The following is a 25,722-nucleotide window of genomic DNA, read 5'->3' as shown; positions in this document are numbered from 1 at the left end:
TTCACAGTCATGTTTATTAACGAGCATGATTCCTGTTGTCGTGTAATACCAGAACAGTCCACCAGGGAGCAGCATCGGTCTACACCTGTACTGAAAACTGATAACTAAACAATATTTTATTTTAATTACCACATAGTTCTAAGGCAGCTAAAACAATGTAAGTGTAAAAGGAGAATTATAAAAGTTGAGAAGTGTTTTAGAAAGGGATTCATTGTTGTTAACAATTTAATGTTGGACGCATTATTCTGACAAATGTTGTCGAAGTGTTTTTTTTATATCCTGTAAGTCCGTGTGAGATGGGCACAAATACAAACACTAACAGTAAAATAATACAGTGTAGAGGCTATTTGCAAAAAGGATTTTATTAAAAAAATAAAAACAAATCTTCAGTTGGGATGTATTCAAGGTGATTAAGGTGTATTTTCATTTCCAGTTCAAAAGCAAACCTGCATGTTTTCATCCTGCTGCCTCTCTCGCTCTGTGTGTACAAAAATAAATACAACAATAACAAATAATATTAATAATAATCAAACTAATGACTTAGCTCGTACATACAGTATTGAATAAATGTGTATTTATTTAAGGTTATTTACTGAGTCCAGGAGTGCTCTGGTGCTGAATGTGCATTCAGATCGCTGGAAAGTTATTTTAGACAAGCAAGCTAGAACAGGAAACACCTTTTCTAAGTCCTTACGAGAGAAAAAGTTCACTTTTAAATAGGCTTTATTAAGACAACATAAAATATATCTTAGAATGTTGTAAAAACAAGTGTCTGAGCAAGTATGTCTTTGTTTTATTATGTCACAGAACTCTGTTTTTGCAGTTGTTATACACATAATTAACTCACTTTACCATTTTTCTATTACAAGGAAATGATATGACATGTGTGCAGATGTAAATCAAACATTAGAAAGAGAAACAAAATAGTCTTTCTCATCCGTGTCATCACCCCTGATGTATAGAGCCTTCATTTCCTTTGTGCATTGCATTGTGGGACAATACGTTTATTTATTAAGTCACTATTTAGATCACACTGGGACACAGATTCAGTCTCACTCAATGTAAACAACACTTATAACAAAACACATTTATGGTATGGTATGGACGATGAAATGTGGTGAAGATTCAAACCCAGGATGTTGTCTGATGTTTCAGACACTGGATGATGAGGTGATATATTTTGCTGTACAAATAAAATACTGGGAATCTTAATCGTAGAACAAAAAAACAATTATAAACACTCTTAAAACCTAAAAATAAATTTCTCTATGTACAAGAAACAATTACTAAAACACAAAATGATCACAAGGAGATGCAAAACAGACACAAAACATCCTCAAAGAGGCACAAAACTACTACATACACGGGTGAAACATCTAAAAATAGAAAGAAAAGGACCAGAAGTAAGTACAAAGACATGCAAAATTATTTAAAGTAAAAGCAAAAATGATCACAGAGATGCAAAATGTCCAAAAATAAATGCAAAACGACTGCAAAGGGATGCAAAATTAGTAAAAGTGTGAGACTGTTTGTTTGGGGATCTTGTTTCTGTGCACGTCTCATAATGGGGAAGTCTGAAAGTTGAAAACATAAAATGACCTAAGAAGGTCGTGCAGGAGATGTTTGTACACACAATGAGGAGCACTGCACACAGAAAGGTTTGGACTCAACAGACTGTAAAAATGTTTCATATTTACATGAAACAACATTAAAATTCTTTACACACATCGTTGTAATCTTGACAACCAAGCACTTCTGCATTCAGCTTACATTCCAGAGAGTCCTCATCATGTGAACGCTCCACAAACGAGTGCTTGTTGCCAGGCGGGGGACACGGTGTGAATACTAAAACGTCTCAAAGAGAAGCTGCTGCTCTCGGCCGCTCCCGCTCGACTCGTCGGTCCACAAACTGCAGGTTTATTGGTTTAGCCGGGCAGAGCAGCGTTCTGGTGATCGGCAGCACTGTGGTTCCTGCAGGATCCGGCTTCACCTCGAACTCTTTTATCAGCTTTAATTTAAAAGAAGAGAAACATTAGTTGTGCAGAGTCCACACTGCAGTTATTGATTAACTGCTCGCTCAGCTCACTGAATTATGACGGTGGTGTTTGGCTGAGCAGACGACTTGTGGTTTGTGACATCGCACTGCCAAGACAAACACAAGAAGAGCGACCTCTGCGCTCTGCTCTGATGCTTCCTGCAGATCAACACGTCTGAATGTAGCTAAAAACATAATTTAGCTTACGTCATATAGGAGCTTCTGATTTCTATTTATTGTTCTGTACATCTATTTCAACTGGAAAGCACTTTATATATGAAATGATTATGTTTCTCCAAGTGATTGTTGGTTCTCAGGTGCATCAGCTGACATCAGTAACAACACAGACTCCTGCAGCAGGACATGAAAGTGAACAGCTGTGACGGAGAGAGAGAAGCAACCGCAAAGAGAGCTTCTCACCCGGGACAGGAGGAGATACATCTCCAGCTCCGCCACCCGTCTGCCCAGACACGCCCGGATCCCAAAACCGAACGGCACCGAGCCGAACGGGTGCTGCTTGGACTTCCCCCCGACTCCCCGGAGCCAGCGCTGCGGCAGGAAGGTGTGAGGGTCGGGGAAAATGTTCTCATCGTAGGACACAGCGTAGTGGCACAGGTGGAACAGCGTCTGGGAGAGATCAATTAAAAATCTAATTAAATGTAATTAAAAGCTAAGATAACACTAATTAGCTAAATAGAATCAAATTTTAAACATTATATACACATTAAAATAAGAGATTAATGTCTATAAATCCTTCTTAATTAACAGATTTAGCTCCCTGGTTTAAATGTTCTTCAGCTTTATTTCAATAAAAACATTTCTGGACTTGTCGGCCGTGTGTCTCACGTTCTTGGGGAAGAGATGATCTCCGACCACGAACTCAGTTTCAACAGAGACTCGAGCGTTTCCTGGCACCACAGGATACAAGCTGGTACACAGAGAGTCAACAAGAGAGTTCAGGAAGAGCAGCTTTTATTTACTGCGTCTCTACGAGTGTAAGTCTGGGATGCATGACTGCTTTTACTTAAACACAATAAGAGAAGTGTTCCTGCATAGTTGACTGAATGACTATAGATGAGCGATAAATATGCTGCAGAGGAAATGTTCTGACGTTTGTAATGCTTCTCGTGTGGAGCAGAAGTTTGTCAAACAGCACATTTAGCAGCTGTTACATATTGCAACATTTTATATTTTTTGAATGAATTGAACAAAGAACTTATAACGTGTTAGTTAGTGAGCTTCAGATAAGCTAAAATAAGCTAAGCTAAGCTAAGCTAAGCTAAGCTAACAATAATGTTCAGCTTTCGAGAAAGTGAATTAAAGAATTTTACAAAAGTTTCTTTACATTACACTCTCATATATGGAATAATCAAAGGGTAGATTTCAATATTTTTATTTGTCTAGTGAGATTTAAATCCACATTTTGGACTCGAGCTGATTGACGGAAAAATAATCTGCAAATATTTTGATAATTGATTAATTATTAGAGTAATTGTTCATGCAAAAATAGCATAAAAGGCTTTTTTTTCAGCCCCTCACATACGGAGATTTCCTGCTTATATCATATTAAACTGAATATATTTGGGTTTGGACTGAAAAAACAAGACTTTGATCAACTTGAATGGACATTCTTCACTATTTTCTGACATTTTATAGACACTAAACCACAAAATTAATCGATAACAAAAGTAATCGTTGTTTGCAGCCCTATTTTAGAGCCAGAACAAACACCCTGAACCTGCAGCTCCTGCAAGCAGATTCTAAGAAATGAAAGAAAGCCTCCCACCGTAGCGTCTCTCTGATGATGGCCTTCAGGTACGGCATGTGAGAAATGTCCTCGCTGTTTGGCACCTTGTCCCCGGGGCACACACGGATCACTTCCTGGTATAACTGTTCTTGGATCTCTGGCATCTTCGCCAAGCTGTACAGAGACCACGCGATCGTGTTGGAGGTCTGGAGACGAACACACACGCTTATCTTGTTGAAATATAGTCATTAAAATATCTTAATAGGTACAATGAGGCATCGTGCACTTTCCAAAAATGTATTTAAAAGAACTGTTTCTTACTACAAACACTGCTGATTTTATTTATGTAACAAGCAGTATTTATATTTCATTTTGTTGTATAACTTGAAAATGTTATTCTGATGTGAGAAATACTAAAAACGTTTTACTAAAGAGATTTTATTTGTGCTAGTTTAGCGTGAACAAATGTCTTAAGTTTGCCTTTGTGTGTTTAGTTGAATTAACATAACTTTCAAATAAAAAAACGCCATAATCTTTCAGATTAATGCCATAATTTACCACATCGCCTTTCTGATGTGGAAATCATGAGATTGAAATATATTAATCTATCATTGAAGCCCACAAGAAAAATAAATGCAGGAACAGTGCACAATGAACCTTCTACACACACACTGTACTGTATCTACACACTGTACCTACACACTGTACCTACACACTGTACCTACTCACTGTACCTACACACTGTACCTACACACTGTACCTACTCACTGTACCTACACACTGTACCTACGCACTGTACCTACTCACTGTATCTACGCACTGTACCTACGCACTGTACCTACACACTGTATCTACGCACTGTACCTATGCACTGTATCTACACACTGTACCTACTCACTGTACCTACGCACTGTACCTACTCACTGTACCTACTCACTGTACCTACGCACTGTACCTACGCACTGTATCTACACACTGTACTTACTCACTGTACCTACGCACTGTACCTACTCACTGTATCTACGCACTGTATCTACGCACTGTACTTACTCACTGTACCTACTCACTGTACCTACTCACTGTACCTACACACTGTATCTACTCACTGTACCTACTCACTGTACCTACACACTATACCTACTCACTGTATCTACACACTGTATCTACTCACTGTATCTACTCACTGTACCTACTCACTGTACCTACACACTGTATCTACTCACTGTACCTACTCACTGTACCTACGCACTGTATCTACACACTGTATCTACTCACTGTATCTACTCACTGTATCTACACACTGTATCTACTCACTGTACCTACTCACTGTACCTACTCACTGTATCTACTCACTGTACATACTCACTGTATCTACTCACTGTACCTACTCACTGTATCTACACACTGTATCTACTCACTGTATCTATTCACTGTACCTACTCACTGTATCTACTCACTGTATCTACTCACTGCACCTACTCACTGTATCTACACACTGTATCTACTCACTGTATCTAAACACTGTATCTACACACTGTATCTACACACTGTATCTACTCACTGTATCTACACACTGTATCTACTCACTGTACCTACTCACTGTATCTACACACTGTATCTACACACTGTATCTACTCACTGTACCTACTCACTGTATCTACACACTGTATCTACTCACTGTATCTACACACTGTATCTACTCACTGTACCTACTCACTGTATCTACACACTGTATCTACTCACTGTATCTACTCACTGTACCTACTCACTGTATCTAGCTCACTGTACATACTCACTGTATCTACTCACTGTACCTACTCACTGTATCTACACACTGTATCTACTCACTGTATCTATTCACTGTACCTACTCACTGTATCTACTCACTGTATCTACTCACTGTATCTACTCACTGTACCTACTTACTGTATCTACACACTGTACTTACTCACTGTACCTACACACTGTATCTACTCACTGTATCTACTCACTGTACCTACTCACTGTATCTACTCACTGTATCTACTCACTGTACCTACTCACTGTATCTACTCACTGTATCTACTCACTGTACCTACTCACTGTATCTACACACTGTATCTACTCACTGTACATACTCACTGTACCTACTCACTGTATCTACACACTGTACCTACTCACTGTACCTACTCACTGTATCTACTCACTGTATCTACGCACTGTACCTACTCACTGTACCTCACTGTACCTACTCACTGTACCTACGCACTGTATCTACGCACTGTACCTACGCACTGTATCTACTCACTGTATCTACTCACTGTATCTATTCACTGTACCTACTCACTGTACCTACTCACTGTACCTACTCACTGTATCTACTCACTGTACCTACTCACTGTATCTACTCACTGTATCTACGCACTGTACCTACTCACTGTATCTACGCACTGTATCTACGCACTGTACCTACGCACTGTACCTACGCACTGTATCTACGCACTGTACCTACGCACTGTACCTACGCACTGTATCTACGCACTGTACCTACGCACTGTACCTACGCACTGTACCTACGCACTGTATCTACGCACTGTACCTACGCACTGTACCTACGCACTGTACCTACTCACTGTATCTACACACTGTACCTACTCACTGTACCTACTCACTGTACCTACTCACTGTATCTACTCACTGTACCTACTCACTGTACCTACGCACTGTACCTACTCACTGTATCTACGCACTGTATCTACTCACTGTATCTACTCACTGTACCTACGCACTGTATCTACGCACTGTACCTACGCACTGTACCTACTCACTGTATCTACTCACTGTATCTACTCACTGTATCTATTCACTGTATCTACTCACTGTACTTACTCACTGTATCTACTCACTGTATCTACTCACTGTACCTACTCACTGTACCTACTCACTGTATCTACTCACTGTACCTACTCACTGTATCTACTCACTGTACCTACTCACTGTACCTACGCACTGTACCTACCCACTGTACCTACTCACTGTACCTACGCACTGTACCTACGCAATGTACCTACGCACTGTACCTACGCACTGTACCTACTCACTGTACCTACGCACTGTACCTACCCACTGTACCTACTCACTGTACCTACGCACTGTACCTACCCACTGTACCTACTCACTGTACCTACGCACTGTACCTACGCAATGTACCTACGCAATGTACCTACGCACTGTACCTACTCACTGTACCTACTCACTGTACCTACTCACTGTATCTACGCACTGTACCTACTCACTGTATCTACTCACTGTACCTACTCACTGTACCTACACACTGTACCTACTCACTGTATCTACACACTGTACCTACTCACTGTACCTACTCACTGTATCTACTCACTGCACCTACCTACTCACTGTACCTACTCACTGTATCTACTCACTGTACCTACTCACTGTACCTACTCACTGTATCTACTCACTGTACCTACTCACTGTATCTACTCACTGTATCTACGCACTGTACCTACTCACTGTACCTACGCACTGTACCTACGCACTGTACCTACTCACTGTACCTACGCACTGTACCTACGCACTGTATCTACGCACTGTATCTACTCACTGTACCTACTCACTGTATCTACTCACTGTACCTACGCACTGTACCTACGCACTGTATCTACGCACTGTACCTACTCACTGTACCTACGCACTGTACCTACGCACTGTACCTACTCACTGTATCTACGCACTGTATCTACGCACTGTACCTACGCACTGTACCTACTCACTGTATCTACGCACTGTACCTACGCAATGTATCTACGCACTGTATCTACGCACTGTACCTACGCACTGTACCTACTCACTGTACCTACGCACTGTATCTACGCACTGTACCTACTCACTGTATCTACACACTGTACCTACGCACTGTATCTACTCACTGTACCTACTCACTGTATCTACTCACTGTACCTACTCACTGTACCTACGCACTGTACCTACCCACTGTACCTACTCACTGTACCTACGCACTGTACCTACGCAATGTACCTACGCACTGTACCTACGCACTGTACCTACTCACTGTACCTACGCACTGTACCTACCCACTGTACCTACTCACTGTACCTACGCACTGTACCTACCCACTGTACCTACTCACTGTACCTACGCACTGTACCTACGCAATGTACCTACGCAATGTACCTACGCACTGTACCTACTCACTGTACCTACTCACTGTACCTACTCACTGTATCTACGCACTGTACCTACTCACTGTATCTACTCACTGTACCTACTCACTGTACCTACACACTGTACCTACTCACTGTATCTACACACTGTACCTACTCACTGTACCTACTCACTGTATCTACTCACTGTATCTACTCACTGTACCTACTCACTGTATCTACTCACTGTATCTACTCACTGTACCTACTCACTGTATCTACTCACTGTATCTACTCACTGTACCTACTCACTGTATCTACTCACTGTACCTACGCACTGTATCTACTCACTGTACCTACTCACTGTACCTACTCACTGTATCTACTCACTGTACCTACTCACTGTACCTACTCACTGTACCTACTCACTGTATCTACTCACTGTACCTACGCACTGTACCTACTCACTGTACCTACTCACTGTATCTACTCACTGTACCTACTCACTGTATCTACTCACTGTACCTACTCACTGTATCTACTCACTGTATCTACGCACTGTACCTACTCACTGTACCTACGCACTGTACCTACGCACTGTACCTACTCACTGTACCTACGCACTGTACCTACGCACTGTACCTACGCACTGTACCTACTCACTGTACCTACTCACTGTATCTACTCACTGTACCTACGCACTGTACCTACGCACTGTATCTACGCACTGTACCTACTCACTGTACCTACGCACTGTACCTACGCACTGTACCTACTCACTGTACCTACGCACTGTATCTACGCACTGTACCTACGCACTGTACCTACTCACTGTATCTACGCACTCACTGTATCTACGCACTGTACCTACGCAATGTATCTACGCACTATATCTACGCACTGTACCTACACACTGTACCTACTCACTGTACCTACGCACTGTACCTACACACTGTATCTACACACTGTACCTACGCACTGTATCTACTCACTGTACCTATTCACTGTATCTACTCACTGTACCTACTCACTGTATCTACTCACTGTACCTACTCACTGTATCTACTCACTGTACCTACGCACTGTATCTACTCACTGTACCTACTCACTGTACCTACTCACTGTATCTACTCACTGTACCTACTCACTGTATCTACTCACTGTATCTACGCACTGTACCTACGCACTGTACCTACGCACTGTATCTACGCACTGTACCTACGCACTGTACCTACGCACTGTATCTACGCACTGTACCTACGCACTGTATCTACACACGCACTGTATCTACACACTGTACCTACTCACTGTACTTACTCACTGTATCTACTCACTGTATCTACTCACTGTACCTACTCACTGTATCTACTCACTGTACCTACTCACTGTATCTACTCACTGTACCTACTCACTGTACCTACGCACTGTACCTACCCACTGTACCTACTCACTGTACCTACGCACTGTACCTACGCAATGTACCTACGCACTGTACCTACGCACTGTACCTACTCACTGTACCTACGCACTGTACCTACCCACTGTACCTACTCACTGTACCTACGCACTGTACCTACCCACTGTACCTACTCACTGTACCTACGCACTGTACCTACGCAATGTACCTACGCAATGTACCTACGCACTGTACCTACTCACTGTACCTACTCACTGTACCTACTCACTGTATCTACTCACTGTACCTACTCACTGTACCTACACACTGTACCTACTCACTGTATCTACACACTGTACCTACTCACTGTACCTACTCACTGTATCTACTCACTGTATCTACTCACTGTACCTACTCACTGTATCTACTCACTGTATCTACTCACTGTACCTACTCACTGTATCTACTCACTGTACCTACTCACTGTACCTACTCACTGTATCTACTCACTGTACCTACGCACTGTATCTACTCTACTCACTGTACCTACTCACTGTATCTACTCACTGTATCTACTCACTGTACCTACTCACTGTACCTACTCACTGTACCTACTCACTGTATCTACTCACTGTACCTACGCACTGTACCTACTCACTGTACCTACTCACTGTATCTACTCACTGTACCTACTCACTGTACCTACTCACTGTATCTACTCACTGTACCTACTCACTGTATCTACTCACTGTATCTACGCACTGTACCTACTCACTGTACCTACGCACTGTACCTACGCACTGTACCTACTCACTGTACCTACGCACTGTACCTACGCACTGTATCTACGCACTGTATCTACTCACTGTACCTACTCACTGTATCTACTCACTGTACCTACGCACTGTACCTACGCACTGTATCTACGCACTGTACCTACTCACTGTACCTACGCACTGTACCTACGCACTGTACCTACTCACTGTATCTACGCACTGTATCCTACGCACTGTACCTACGCACTGTACCTACTCACTGTATCTACGCACTGTACCTACGCAATGTATCTACGCACTGTATCTACGCACTGTACCTACACACTGTACCTACTCACTGTACCTACGCACTGTATCTACACACTGTACCTACTCACTGTATCTACACACTGTACCTACGCACTGTATCTACTCACTGTACCTACTCACTGTATCTACTCACTGTACCTACTCACTGTATCTACTCACTGTACCTACTCACTGTATCTACTCACTGTACCTACGCACTGTATCTACTCACTGTACCTACTCACTGTACCTACTCACTGTATCTACTCACTGTACCTACTCACTGTATCTACTCACTGTATCTACGCACTGTACCTACGCACTGTACCTACGCACTGTATCTACGCACTGTACCTACGCACTGTACCTACGCACTGTATCTACGCACTGTACCTACGCACTGTATCTACACACGCACTGTATCTACACACTGTACCTACTCACTGTACCTACGCACTGTACCTACTCACTGTACCTACACACTGTACCTACTCACTGTATCTACACACTGTACCTACTCACTGTACCTACTCACTGTATCTACGCACTGTACCTACTCACTGTATCTACTCACTGTACCTACTCACTGTACCTACACACTGTACCTACTCACTGTATCTACACACTGTACCTACTCACTGTACCTACTCACTGTATCTACTCACTGTATCTACTCACTGTATCTACTCACTGTACCTACTCACTGTATCTACTCACTGTATCTACTCACTGTACCTACTCACTGTATCTACTCACTGTACCTACGCACTGTATCTACTCACTGTACCTACTCACTGTATCTACTCACTGTATCTACTCACTGTACCTACTCACTGTATCTACTCACTGTACCTACTCACTGTATCTACTCACTGTACCTACGCACTGTATCTACTCACTGTACCTACTCACTGTATCTACTCACTGTACCTACTCACTGTACCTACTCACTGTATCTACTCACTGTATCTACGCACTGTACCTACTCACTGTACCTACGCACTGTACCTACGCACTGTACCTACTCACTGTACCTACGCACTGTACCTACGCACTGTATCTACGCACTGTATCTACTCACTGTACCTACTCACTGTATCTACTCACTGTACCTACGCACTGTACCTACGCACTGTATCTACGCACTGTACCTACTCACTGTACCTACGCACTGTACCTACGCACTGTACCTACTCACTGTATCTACGCACTGTATCTACGCACTGTACCTACGCACTGTACCTACTCACTGTATCTACGCACTGTACCTACGCAATGTATCTACGCACTGTATCTACGCACTGTACCTACGCACTGTACCTACTCACTGTACCTACGCACTGTACCTACGCACTGTACCTACTCACTGTATCTACGCACTGTACCTACGCACTGTATCTACTCACTGTACCTACTCACTGTATCTACTCACTGTATCTACTCACTGTACCTACGCACTGTATCTACTCACTGTACCTACTCACTGTATCTACTCACTGTATCTACTCACTGTACCTACTCACTGTATCTACTCACTGTACCTACGCACTGTATCTACTCACTGTACCTACTCACTGTATCTACTCACTGTACCTACTCACTGTACCTACTCACTGTATCTACTCACTGTACCTACTCACTGTATCTACTCACTGTATCTACGCACTGTACCTACTCACTGTACCTACGCACTGTATCTACGCACTGTACCTACTCACTGTACCTACGCACTGTACCTACGCACTGTATCTACGCACTGTATCTACTCACTGTACCTACTCACTGTATCTACTCACTGTACCTACTCACTGTATCTACTCACTGTACCTACTCACTGTATCTACTCACTGTACCTACTCACTGTACCTACGCACTGTATCTACTCACTGTACCTACTCACTGTACCTACTCACTGTATCTACTCACTGTACCTACTCACTGTATCTACTCACTGTATCTACGCACTGTACCTACGCACTGTACCTACGCACTGTATCTACGCACTGTACCTACGCACTGTACCTACGCACTGTATCTACTCACTGTACCTACGCACTGTATCTACACACGCACTGTATCTACACACTGTACCTACTCACTGTACCTACGCACTGTACCTACTCACTGTACCTACACACTGTACCTACTCACTGTATCTACACACTGTACCTACTCACTGTACCTACTCACTGTATCTACGCACTGTACCTACTCACTGTATCTACTCACTGTACCTACTCACTGTACCTACACACTGTACCTACTCACTGTATCTACACACTGTACCTACTCACTGTACCTACTCACTGTATCTACTCACTGTACCTACTCACTGTATCTACTCACTGTATCTACTCACTGTAACTACTCACTGTATCTACTCACTGTACCTACGCACTGTATCTACTCACTGTATCTACTCACTGTACCTACGCACTGTATCTACTCACTGTACCTACTCACTGTATCTACTCACTGTATCTACTCACTGTACCTACTCACTGTACCTACGCACTGTACCTACTCACTGTACCTACTCACTGTACCTACGCACTGTAACTACGCACTGTATCTACTCACTGTACCTACGCACTGTAACTACGCACTGTACCTACACACTGTACCTACTCACTGTATCTACGCACTGTATCTACGCACTGTACCTACTCACTGTACCTACTCACTGTACCTACGCACTGTACCTACGCACTGTACCTACTCACTGTATCTACGCACTGTACCTACGCAATGTACCTACACACTGTATCTACACACTGTACCTACACACTGTACCTACACACTGTATCTACGCACTGTATCTACACACTGTACCTACTCACTGTATCTACACACTGTATCTACACACTGTACCTACTAACTGTACCTACACACTGTACCTACACACTGTATCTACACACTGTACCTACACACTGTACCTACACACTGAATCTACACACTGTACCTACACACTGTACCTACTCACTGTATCTACACACTGTACCTACACACTGTACCTACACACTGAATCTACACACTGTACCTACACACTGTACCTACACACTGAATCTACACACTGTACCTACACACTGAATCTACACATTGTATCTACTCACTGTGTCGACTCCGGCCAGCAGGAGCTCTGTGATGCTTCCCAGGACCTCAGTGACCGTCATCTCCTCGCTGAGCAGTAGATGTGTGAGGTACGCTCCCTCCACTTCCTGGTTCAGGTGCACCTCCTCCTGGATCTTCTCCATTTTTTGCTGCACCAGCTCTTCAGCTGTGAGACACAAGAGCAAAGTCATCTTTTTAATTTCTCATGGGGGGAGACACCAACTCTGAGAGGAGACCGACTCGACGCCTTCGCTCACTAGATGGTGAAAGAAACACACAAAGAGAGAAACATCAGCGTGTGAGGTGGACTTTGTGACTTTGAGATTAGAGTCACCAGAGTCACCTTGAATCTATTCGATAATCAGCATAAAAGAACATCTAGAAATAAGATTATATGCCGAGGTAAATAACACCCCTCTTTCTGTAACACACCTACAACATACTATACTTGCTCACAGATTTTGAAGAGGTGATCCCAGGCTGCCACAAACTGTTTCCAGAAAGGCATGTAGGGCCACATGGACTTGGGGAAGAGGACGATGATTTGGGAGAGCCGGAACATTTCCCCCACGGAGACGATGAACTTTTGGGTTTCCGGCGGCACCACCTCGTTCATGCATCCCATACGAGCCTCAAACAACACGGAACAGATTCCTGCATTTAAAAGGTTCAGTCATTTTACAGAGACTAATATAACATGCATACAATATGGACAAGAGTGCACCTAAACATGACACCACTAATCTGCTGCTGTACGAGCCTCAACTCTTCCGGTTTCAGGATTTCCTGCAGGATTTTGGAATCATTAGCATTAGTGAGGTGCAACACTGATGTGGGGCACTAAGTCAGCGGGGTTGAGGTCACTACTTTCACACCAAACTGGTAATTAAACTTCTTTACAGGCCGGCTTTGTGCACAGAGGGCATTGTCATATGGAAACAGGATATCACTGCATGCTCCTGCACACAGTTTGTGAACAAAGTGTTTCCACATAATAAGGAACACAGAGTACTTGTCAAGTCTTTGGCTGTAAAACATTGATATGCAGAAAGTAAACACCTGATTTGATAAACTGGTGTTTAAAATAATGTCTGGACATTTTGGGAAGTATGTTTATTTGCTTTCGTTCCAGGAGTTTGCAAAGAAGATCGATATCACTGTCTCGTCTGTCCGTTAGCTGCAGCCAGTAGCCTGTTAGCTTAGCTTAGCATAAAGACTGGAAACAGGGGGAAAGAGCTAGCCTGGCTCTGTTCGGCACATAAACCTCTGTAAGTGTTTTTACACTTTGTTATTTTACAAATTAAACCAAATAAAGCCAGGCTAGCTGTTTCTGCTTGTTTCCAGTCTTTATGCTAAGCTAACCGGCTGCTGGCTGTAGTTTCATATTTAGCACACAGATGTGAGAGTTGGCCGAGTTTAACATCAGCAAAACTATCAAATCATCTGTTTCCAAGTCTATTTTTCCCAGCTGTGCTAGTGAAGCAGTGAACTGGTTCATGAGACTTGGATTATTCTGCACGAGGTGTGTAGAGAATTCAAGGAAGTTGAGGAAGTATTCCTTTAAGTTAACAACAACCTGATTGTTTTTGAAATGGACCCTGATTAACGGTCATAGAACGTAGCTAAACTGTGTGATCATATACTCAGTATCTAATCAGCTGTCAAGGCCAAAAGACTCCGTGTTCTCCCCACATACAGGAGGGAAGAAGCCAATAATACTTAACAAGTAGAATCTAATATCAGCTCCACAGTCTGCACAATGAGAACTTTTATTTTTGCCACTTTAAATACATTTAGCTGATAATACTTTTAGTTTAGTAACATTTTGAATGTTTTTTATGGTATTTCTAGGATCTGAGTACTTCTTCCACTAATGTTAGAAAAGACTACTTAATTATTATTATGATTATTATCTTACCTGTTATTAATGTGCTATAGTTAGCTTCTAGTTATGTCAAACTAAATCCTGCACAACAGTGCATTTTACGTGGCACGCTTGTCCTTTAGTTACCTTTATATTACTCGTTAAGATGTTTCCACAGCTGATTTCATGTGTTTGTTCTCTGCTGACCTTCAAATGCAAATTTGTAGAGTTCCCCCGTCAGGTCGTTGACCACAACTCCCCGGCCGCCGGTCTCCCTCAGCCAGATCACTCTGTGGATGAAGTCTGTCACCACCTCGTTGATGGTGTTAGCGTAGGAGGAGACGTGTTTGGGCTTCAACATCCGAGGGTTCAGGATGCTGCGGATGCGCTGCCACTTGGCCCCCATTCTGCAAACGAGGATTAATAAACAGAAATGAGCTTCAAGACAGAATGAGACGAAGTGGCTGAATAAACAGACAGAGTTCTCTCCCTTTTCCTATATACTGTATTGTTAACCTTCTGCCCTAGAAACATCTGGCGGGCTCCACCCTGAGCATCCCTGCTCTAAACCCTCCGTACTCGCGCACGAAACGGATGAAACCTTCTAAAAGCCGCCGACTTATTACTCAGGCTGTTCTGTGAATCAGGGTGCAGGATTGTGTCATACGTCTCTCTGATGCAACAGCTACAACACGTCCGACAGGAAAAACCAGAGGTGCGAAGAAAAGCTGCTTTTAGACAGTCAAAGAAAGTTCCTCGTGACTCGGAGCGTTATGAAGTTGTTGATGTCTGTCCCTCCCTCGCTTATGGATTGTTTATGAACCCGGTCACCATCGAGTACAAAGTACAGAGCGACGTAACGCAGCAGTGTCCCGAGAATTATATTCAAATAGAATTTAAATAACTGACTTCCTCTTTTTAAACCTGATTATTGTGTGTTTTGTGTGTTTTAAAGGCGGGTTTGCGTTTGTTTAGTGTTCTTTACTCACAACTTTGTTGGTATTTATATTTAAAGGTGGATCAGAGTTCACTCACTCTGTCAGGGGTCCGTGGGCCTGGTTCCTGAGCTCTCTGTAGCTCCTCCAGTGGGGCATGTCTGTCCGGACCGGGTGTCTCCCCTCCTGCCTCAGAACCTGCTCGATCAGATCAGCGCTGGCCACGTTCACCACGACCAGCGGGCCGTACTTTGACTTCCACAGAGGGCCGTAGATCTTGCTGTGCTCGATCTGGGAGTGAGTTATTTATCGTTATTAGACGCTCAGTGAACTAAAGCACTTACTTGACACAATCAGTCGCCTACAGGAATTAGAAAACGATCAATTGAAACTGAAATGTGCAAAATATAAATGTACTAGATGTGTAAGTGAATATCGATACACTTATATTACGTTGTGTGATAATGTATCGATTCTCACTACAGATAAATGTTCTTTCCTTTGCTCAACGTGCACGTAAAGTATCCTGTTGCTGTGATGTTGGATGTTACAGGGACAAAGCAGATCCCACTGTTCAGATTGCATCAGTGCACATGCTGCTGAGTTCTTCATACTGCAACAGTTTCCCTAAAGTTAGTCAAAATAAGTCGCCTTGCTTGCAGTATCGCAATAAATACACTACAATACACAGCCAAACTATGTATAACTATAATCTTAAAGGGTTAGCTCACCCAAATCATAAAAGAAAAATAATCTCACTTAGTAAATCTGTAATGAACTTTCTCTAAAACTTTACACCGAGTCTATAAATGTAACAGATAATTACACAAACTAAATGTTTCTAAATGATGGAAGTTTGATGAATGTTGTTAATCTGTGCGATGATTAAGTCCTCGTGCAAATCACTTTTCTGTGATTCTTTTTTAATAAATGAAGATATAATAACAATGTAAACTTCCTGAACTGTTGGAGAACATTGTTTTAAAGTCCCATTAAGTTCCAGCTCATTTATTAATAACTTAACTAACTAAAGCAATTTTATTGGAAGAATAACCAAGAGGTGGGACCAGTAGCTGTGTGTGTGTGTGTGTGTGTGTGTGTGTGTGTGTGTGTGTGTGTGTGTTTATCTGGAGTGTAGGTGCTTATATTTCTATACAATGTGCAGAATAGGTTAAGTAATCCAACAACTCCTACCTCGTAGTTTTGCAGCTGTGATCCTGCACTGTGATATGTTTACAAGTGTTTGTCAAGTTTAGCTATAAAGCCCAAAGCACAAAGCACAACTTTGTCTCAGGGGATTTACAATCTGCACACACACCACCCTTTGTCCTTTTCAACCCTGGCTGGAGATAATAACGACTCTAACCGGGAACAACTTCAAACCTTGTGCAGTAAACGTCCAGCTGCTTATTCACACTGTCCACGCAGATAGTTTTGGTTTTATTTCCCCAGATTACTGACACATCTGTTTCTGATCGTTCTTCCTCCACTGTGGCTGCGACTAACGATTATTTTCATTATCGATTCATCGTTTTTTCTAGATTCACCGATTAATCGCTTGTGTTGTGTCAAACAAATGTCAGAAAACAGTGAGAATGTCCCTACAAGTTCCTCACAATCCAAGAGGATGACTTGCTTTGTTAGTACTAAAGTAAAGATATTTAGTTTTATATCATATAACGCGGAGAAAAGCAGGAAATCTCCAAATCTGAGGCTGAAAACAGCATTTTCTGCCATTTTGCATGAAGAATTACTTTAACGATGAATAAATGATCAAAATATTCTCGAGTATGCAGCTCCGGCCTCCAGCAGAACACAATGCAGGTGTTTTATAACGGCAATTCAAACATTCAGCAACAACTTGACTTGTGTCCCACTTGCACTTTTCTACTGTGGATAAAATCCCCAAATGTCTTTTATAAAACAACTTTTTAAATGTAATTGTTCAACGCTGCCAGTCGCACATATATTATCTAATTAATCTATATGGAGAATATTTAGATTTTTGATAGGGTTCATGACCAATGCGCGTGCGTGCGTGCACACACACACACACACACACACACACACACTGTCTGCATACCACAAGAAGTAAGGTAAGTACTATATGTATTTTATGTGTGTAATGTGGGTTAACTGATATGTTATATATGCTTTGCATTGATTACATTTGTACAGAATTGCAGGTGGAATGAAGCACAACAACAACAGAGGATCACGCATTCCCTTCACTCACTTGCAGTTGTTGCGTCGTTTTGAAATACCCTTTTACAAAAAGCCAGTTTAAGGTCGTCAGGAAATTTGGTCCGCCTAATTCGTCCATGGTTTTGAGTTTCACGTTGTCACCCATCACGGTGGAGGAGGAGGAGGAGGAGGATGCGTCGGAGCGGTGCATGGCCGCATGTTTCCCTGAATTCAGCCCCGCTTTGCCTCTCTGAACCCCGGCATGCTGCTGGAGGTTCCCTCGCAGTCCGATGTTCACTAGAGATGTTCTAAGCATTTTAACCGGAGACCCAAAGCAGTCGGTTAGTTGGTGCAGCGCCTGAGGTCCAACCAGCCGGACAGCCTCCGTGCGTCAGATAATAATGGCTCCTTGTTCGCCTGCTGACTCACAGCAGACCGCTTATAACCCGCAGACTGAGCGGACTTTGACTCCACATCATAAACTATGTTTACCCAACACGCACATTACCAAAAAATAGATGAGAATAAATGCGTGTTAAAATAATAACAATGAACAGCTTAATCAATAACCCTGATAACCCTGCACGCGGACAGCGCAGGCCAAATATCGCGAAATATTAACGAGTAAAACAATAACTCGTGTTACTGCAGCTTTCCTAAACGTGAAGCGTTGTTCCTCAGCCTATGCTGCACACTTCCACCAAGTGTCCTGAGAACAGGAAGAGCAGATTGAGACAAACCAGCTGTAATAACACAACAACTACAGGACTCAACATTTCCAGGGAGATTTCACCCCAGTTGTGCAGCAGAATTAAAATATTTCAGTTCTGTTCAAATGAATCACATATTTAACACCAGCGCATTTAACTTTATTTAATTTAACTGAGATTTGAAAGAATACAATGGACAAAATAAAAGGGAAATTACAAATATTTCACATTTAAATGTGTTTAATTACAGTTATATTTATTATGCATCTCATTAAATGTTTTCTCTGGTTTGCATTTGTGTTGCTTTAATAATAATAATAATTTTCCCTCCTGGGATCAGGAAAGTGTTATAATTCATAGTGTTATTGCGTACAGGGAGTAATCTTGCAGCAGAGCGGTGTGTGTGTATTAATACCACATTACATGTGGGTATTAGCTTACATGGGAGATGACCAAATATTAGATACACCTTACAACCGTTGTGTCTTGTGACTTGTAAACAAATGTCAAAATGTTTTGTCTGATCAACCAAAGGGACTTTTTCTATGGAGGTTATTTTAATCATTTATGTTTTTCCAAGTATCTTAAACGTAACGTAAGACTTCCTGCTGCATCCTGAGACCTCAGGGTCCCCATGACAGACTTGAGTGGATGATGAGATGGTAAGTAATCACAACAATCCCACACATGATGGCACAAGTATATATTAATAAAGTAATAACAAAAGCACAAAAAGAAACTATTAAAATCTTTATTTTTCTCCAAAGAAATGACTCTCAAATAGTTTACAAATGATGCTCTGAGGCCACCGTTCTCCTTAAGGCTAAAACATATTGACTTAAGACATCTCCCGTCGTCTCTCTGCATCAGTCAGCTGAGATGCCAAATAAAGGCTGAGACATAAACAGCTACTTCCTGTACGCTGAGACAGCGCAGCAGTGATGTGGGGCTTGTGACAAAACAGGAAGGCCTAAGTTATAAGTGGCCGAGGCAAATAACAAAAGGCACATTAAAGTTCTTTTAGACTCACATTGAGGTGCAGTATCAAAGCATCTGGCTTGTTTTACACAATACAGGTCATACTGACTTGCACTTCCAATTGCTTGGCTATTAATCAATCAATCAATTAATTAATTAAATATACTTAATTAATTAAATATATATATATTAATTAATATATAATTAATTAAATATATATTAATTAATATATAATTAATTAAATATATATATACATTTAATTAATTAAATATATATTAATTAAATATATATATTAATTAAATATATATATATATTAATAAATATATATATTAAATTAATTAAATATATATATTAATTAATATATATATATATTTATTAATATATATATATATTTAATTAATATATATATAAAATTATATATATATTAATTATATCAAATATATTAAGCAATTCACCGATGGTTGAGTATATTTTGAAATATAAATAATTAGATTCAAGTATTGCAGGTTTAAAGCTACAAAGCATGCCCCTCACCGAGTCAACTGAGCACTAGCACACCACTTTGCCAGAAATCAGACGCACTTATATACTGAAATATCACAACAAACAACTTAATTCTTAAAGCTGCAATAACCATTATCACCTGCCTTTGCTCTGAAGCTCTGCAGAGCATTTTAGAATCTTTCAGCTCGTCGTTTTAATTTTAACCCAGTCTGCAGTCACAGCTGTTATCTGCTAAACACTTTGATAAACCTGTAAACTTCACCAGAGAGACAGCAGACAGTTAGCAACCAGCTGGTGGAGCAACGAACGAGCCAGATGCATTCCTCAGGGGTTGGTGAAGACCAAAGCAGAGCTGAAAGGAGAGTACTTCTTCTCTCCTTCAGTTGATCATGTTGATCTGTGACTTGTTTGTGTAGATAAGAAATTACAATTTTGCAAAGCTTTCCAAGGAGATAAAACATCAATGCCAAAGTTTTGCAGCTCTAAATGAAAATATGTTGTCCTGCAGCTGGGTTTGAGTAATCCAAAGCAAAAGGCTCTACAGCTAACTTCACAATAACTCTAAGACAAAAGTAGAACACTCGTATCAGTGTGGCTCATCCCAAAAGAATAACTACTGGCCTAATTTTACATTTTTGCCTTTGCGGAGGTCTATGTTCTCTGAGCGCCTGTGTGGCTTCTTAATGTCTCCAGAAACTAAAGCAGCTGAACTGAAGATATTAACATCTGACCTAAGGCACAACTAAAGTTCCTAATATTGCTAAAGCTGAAACTTACTGGTGGTTTAAGACGACTGATTGGTGGGCAGAAGAGCTCTACACTACATGAACACCTCATGTCATTCTGCCTCTGATATGCTTGCTCAGTTTAACCACAGATGTGCATCCAGTGAGATGAGACATTGCAGATAGTCTGTTAGAATCTACCGCTTCTCTTACACCAACCACGTCACTCTGTAATAAGGCATCTTTCTTTTTAAACATACAGTTTTCGCACAAAAAAATAAAGATCATGAAGCAATAAATGTGGCGGAGAAGCAACAAATGATATTTGCTAGCAGAAATGTGGATATGTAGAGAAGAGAGTCCCACATTAAAAAGGAAGCAAGACACTGACGTAGGTCTGTCCTTCACTCCTCACTGAATCTCCTCCTGATGTCCACACGCGTCCTCACGTTCAGTCACTTTCACTGCCTGACTCACTCAGCTGGAGGTCACTCTCTGCAACAAAAGGCAAAATAAACAATGAGTTTTAGATGCTTCGATACATGTGGCCTCTGATACATGTGGCCTCTGATACATGTGGCCTCTGATACATGTGGCCTCTGATACATGTGGCCTCTGATACATGTGGCCTCTGATACATGTGGCCTCTGATACATGTGGCCTCTGATACATGTGGTACATGTGGCCTCTGATACATGTGGTACATGTGGCCTCTGATACATGTGGTACATGTGGCCTCTGATACATGTGGTACATGTGGCCTCTGATACATGGGGCACATGTGGCCTCTGATACATGGGGCACATGTGGCCTCTGATACATGCGGCCTCTGATACATGCGGCCTCTGATACATGCGGCCTCTGATACATGCGGCCTCTGATACATGTGGTACATGTGGCCTCTGATACATGTGGCCTCTGATACATGTGGTACATGCGGCCTCTGATACATGTGGCCTCTGATACATGTGGCCTCTGATACATGTGGTACATGTGGCCTCTGATACATGCGGCCTCTGATACATGCGGCCTCTGATACATGTGGTACATGTGGCCTCTGATACATGCGGCCTCTGATACATGTGGTACATGTGGCCTCTGATACATGTGGTACATGCGGCCTCTGATACATGCGGCCTCTGATACATGCGGCCTCTGATACATGCGGCCTCTGATAAACACAATCATACTCCGGTGTTCTTTGTGCTATTTCTTCAGTTTGGTTTGTTTAACGACACGGCGTTCAGTCCTCGTCTCTGGAATTGTCTCCAAAAGTCAACATTGATTGAAAACAGATAATTTTAGAAATTATAACATCTAATGAAATATTCTGCTTTAATCTATTCTTGTTGCCGTTGAGCCTTTTAAAAACAACATCCACCTGCAGCAAACACACAAAAGGAGGCACCTTCCTGTCTGAACAGACTTCATTTGAAAACATCAACAGCTTTGAAAGTAAGAAGATTATTATTGGCCTTTTTTCACTCTCAGCTTAACAAACACACCATGCTGCTGCAGGGTGAAGCGTCTTCAAGTGTCGTATTAAATGTGCTTTAACTCTCTTCCCCCACTGGGAATTTTATCCTGGCATACTTTGCAGATGGCATATGTTACTTCTGTCTCCCACGCCGCAGAATGTTGTTGTTACTGTTACCGTAGTAAAATGTTTGGCGCGAGAGACGAGATGAGCGTCTGGTTGAGAAAGAGTGAAACTGAGTTCCTGCTGCTTTCACAGTTTTGCTGACACGGTCAAACTCCTGGCTCATCTTTAACTTCGGAGCAACGGTCTGGTATTAACCTCAATGTAAAGATAAGCCGCCTTACACACTCAGATGGAGTACTCACTGAGTGTGTTCATGAGTCCTCCTCCACTCTCCTGGCTGCGACTGCTGGTATTGGTGCTGGTGTTGGCGCTGGCACTGGTGCTCGTGGTGATGATAGGCATGCTGTGGTTGGCCGGGGCCGGGGGTGGCGCAGAAGTCCTTTCGTCTTCTGAGTCACTGTTGCTGGAGCTGTCGCCACTGCTGGAGGACGAGGAGCTGTTGGAGTCCGAGGAGCTGTCGCCGCTGCTCAGCTGGTCCATCACACGTGCCTCTGCCATCAACTCTGCAAACAGAAGCAAACAAAGTTAAAGAAATGTGCGATATATAAATAAAAGAGTGCACGCTAAATAAAACCAAGCACACAATCACTGACCTAAGCTGCCTAACAATTTCATCCAGATGCAAATATGATCAAACCTTCAACATTCAATACTAAGTCACCATAATTGAAGACATTGCGCCGGACACCATGTTACCTCTCTCGATGTCGTCCATGGGAGATGCCGGGGATGTCTTCTCTTTGGGAGGAGAACTCTTGGAGCTGGCTGAGGTCTTGCTGCAGCTGCTGCTGCTGCAGCCGTTGCCCTTCACCTGCTGGCTCAGGCGACTGGTCTGTTGCTCCATGCGAGTTTGGATCTTACTGCTGCCCTCAGCCCTGGGAATGCACACGTGTACATATAAAGCAAAGGCAGATACAATGTTTCTATCAAAACGTTGGCGAAAAGAAATCTGAAATTTTGGAAATGAGAACCACCAACTCATTTCATAAGAACGTGACGTGAAGTAACTCTCATTCATCATTTTATTGCGTCCTCTTTACTGCTATGTTGACTTTTCTACCTCAGACAAACCTTTCTTTTAAACTCGCTTAATTTTAAAGATGTAAACATGTCTACATATCACAGGCGGTACAATGCGTTTAAATATGGTACATTTGTAGCCAGTTTTTCAACCCACCTGGTCTTCTTCACAGCTATATTGCTGTTGAGCTTTTCCAGTCTGTACTCTCCTGTGTCATGATTCACGATGAGGATGCACTCCTTCATGTACGGCCTCTTGGAGCCCTTGAAGACTGTTACTGGAGCACTGGAACCCTAAAGGAAAAAAAACAAAAATTCTGCGGTCATGAGTTTAAAAAACTTTTTTATTACATTACTACATTTTTAAAATGTTAATAATAAGTCCTCGATGGAAGCCAAGGCCCTGAACACAAATGGGGTGTAATAATCCTCATGAATGATTGGGAGCATCACACACTGACCTCTAAATTGGGTAAAGTAATAGTGACTTGCTCTCCTTTTCCCACTTCCAGCTCCCCTTCGCATGCTGTATCAATGGAAGCCGGCTTGAAGTCATCTGTACAAGAATAAAATAAGCATTTATGCACATGTAACATACTCCATATTAACAACAATATCATAATTATAGTTGCAGAATACAAACAAAGACGTTTGGTCCCTCAGTGCTGCATTAGTCTAGCGTTACCACCAGGTGGTGGTAGTATACAGATTGAGGCGATGCTAACATTAGCTTACATTTTGACAGCTGGAGCATCAACGGTTTGTAGTAGTTGAGATTTAACTAACTTATTAAGACGACAAAGAGCATACAGAGCTGTCAACTTACTAAAACGTGCCAACAGCAGGTGGATACAAACCGGCTGACGACGAAGCGGTTACAATCTGGCTACATGTCAAACAGCTGCCTTCGGCTTTTTTAGCTACAAAGCTAACTAGCATGCTACTGTTAGCTACTGTAAAAGACAGACGTTTCCGAGTAAAATCCTACTTACATCGCACCGTATGGTAGCCACTTTTAGGGTGTTTCTCAAACGTCTCTCCTAATTTCAAGACATGTTCTTGATTGTCAAAGTTGGAGTAAGCTGTCCCATTCATTCTGAGAGTTTCATGAGCTGTAAACTTTCTTCTGTCCTTTTTTTATCCGATAACCATGTACGGCAGAGCCCTGAACACCTCATTGGTACCGTTATGTCCCGCCTCCTGATCTATATGATTGGTCAAGGGGGAATATTCCCCTGTCTGATTAGTTAAATGTCTGTCAATCACGATTTGGTAATGACGGGACAGCTACAATGCAAATGTCATGTTTTTCTTTCCCCAACAAAAAAAATGGCTTTTAATAACACATGTAAACGTTGTTAAAAATTCATAAGAAACAACTAAACATCTAATCTATGAATGTCAGTTCACATTAGGATTCTGAAAAAAGTATTATTTTGACACTCAAACCCCTCACTCAATTAGCCTGTAAGTCAAATATATAATATTTACTATGAAAATATTATAAATAATAATTTATTAATTATACAGGGGAATTTTCACATCCATAAAGCCAAGTTCTGGAGGATGTACCATCCTAAATATATTAGATTTTATTGCCTTTTCTCTTACGTTATTATTTTAATATTATTGTATTTTTTCCATCTCTTTCTCCTTCTTTTTTTGCGTGAATAAATGTTTTCT

General features: G+C 41.8%; 2 protein-coding genes across 3 annotated transcripts; both read right to left on the bottom strand.

Annotated features, from left to right (window-relative positions):
* Window positions 1–342: 342 nt before the first annotated feature.
* On the bottom strand, window positions 343–19,148 carry cyp27a3 (cytochrome P450 family 27 subfamily A member 3). 2 transcript variants are annotated; one of them, XR_003834328.1, is made up of 10 exons: window positions 18,552–19,148; window positions 16,416–16,606; window positions 15,588–15,787; window positions 13,973–14,170; window positions 13,519–13,682; window positions 3,822–3,988; window positions 2,882–2,963; window positions 2,456–2,662; window positions 1,771–2,008; window positions 343–478 (listed from the first exon to the last, which is right to left on the bottom strand). XR_003834328.1 is itself a non-coding variant. In XM_029459762.1 (9 exons), exons 1-9 carry the CDS (start codon window positions 18,813–18,815, stop codon window positions 1,856–1,858), a joined length of 1,626 nt encoding a protein of 541 aa, XP_029315622.1. In that variant the 5' UTR covers window positions 18,816–19,147; the 3' UTR covers window positions 343–1,855. The 2 variants fall into 2 exon arrangements, 1 of the variants encoding a protein (XP_029315622.1); XM_029459762.1 differs by having other exon boundaries at window positions 343–2,008; window positions 18,552–19,147.
* Window positions 19,149–20,580: 1,432 nt separating this feature from the next.
* Window positions 20,581–25,235, bottom strand: eaf2 (ELL associated factor 2). Its single transcript, XM_029458339.1, has 6 exons — window positions 25,032–25,235; window positions 24,501–24,595; window positions 24,197–24,333; window positions 23,716–23,894; window positions 23,262–23,522; window positions 20,581–21,911 (listed from the first exon to the last, which is right to left on the bottom strand). The coding sequence occupies exons 1-6, from the start codon at window positions 25,132–25,134 to the stop codon at window positions 21,868–21,870; spliced, it is 819 nt and encodes a 272-aa protein (XP_029314199.1). The 5' UTR covers window positions 25,135–25,235; the 3' UTR covers window positions 20,581–21,867.
* Window positions 25,236–25,722: the final 487 nt, after the last annotated feature.

Source organism: Cottoperca gobio, chromosome 21, assembly GCF_900634415.1.
Source record: "Cottoperca gobio chromosome 21, fCotGob3.1, whole genome shotgun sequence".
Lineage (NCBI taxonomy): Eukaryota > Metazoa > Chordata > Actinopteri > Perciformes > Bovichtidae > Cottoperca > Cottoperca gobio.
This window is presented reverse-complemented; position numbering and strand designations above follow the sequence as displayed.

What these genes read in the sequence shown, in the direction of transcription:
- cyp27a3 (XM_029459762.1), bottom strand. Translation starts at nt 18,815, where the DNA reads ATGCTTAGAACATCTCTAGTGAACATCGGACTGCGAGGGAACCTCCAG. An exon ending in TGCTGGCCGGAGTCGACACA is followed by an intron (nt 3,989 to 13,518) that starts GTGAGTAGATAC and finishes GTTCGTCTCCAG; the next exon opens with ACCTCCAACACGATCGCGTG. An exon ending in TGTATCTCCTCCTGTCCCGG is followed by an intron (nt 2,009 to 2,455) that starts GTGAGAAGCTCT and finishes TTTAAATTAAAG; the next exon opens with CTGATAAAAGAGTTCGAGGT.
- eaf2 (XM_029458339.1), bottom strand. Translation starts at nt 25,134, where the DNA reads ATGAATGGGACAGCTTACTCCAACTTTGACAATCAAGAACATGTCTTG. An exon ending in TTACTTTACCCAATTTAGAG is followed by an intron (nt 24,334 to 24,500) that starts GTCAGTGTGTGA and finishes TTTTTCCTTTAG; the next exon opens with GGTTCCAGTGCTCCAGTAAC. An exon ending in CATGGACGACATCGAGAGAG is followed by an intron (nt 23,523 to 23,715) that starts GTAACATGGTGT and finishes TTCTGTTTGCAG; the next exon opens with AGTTGATGGCAGAGGCACGT.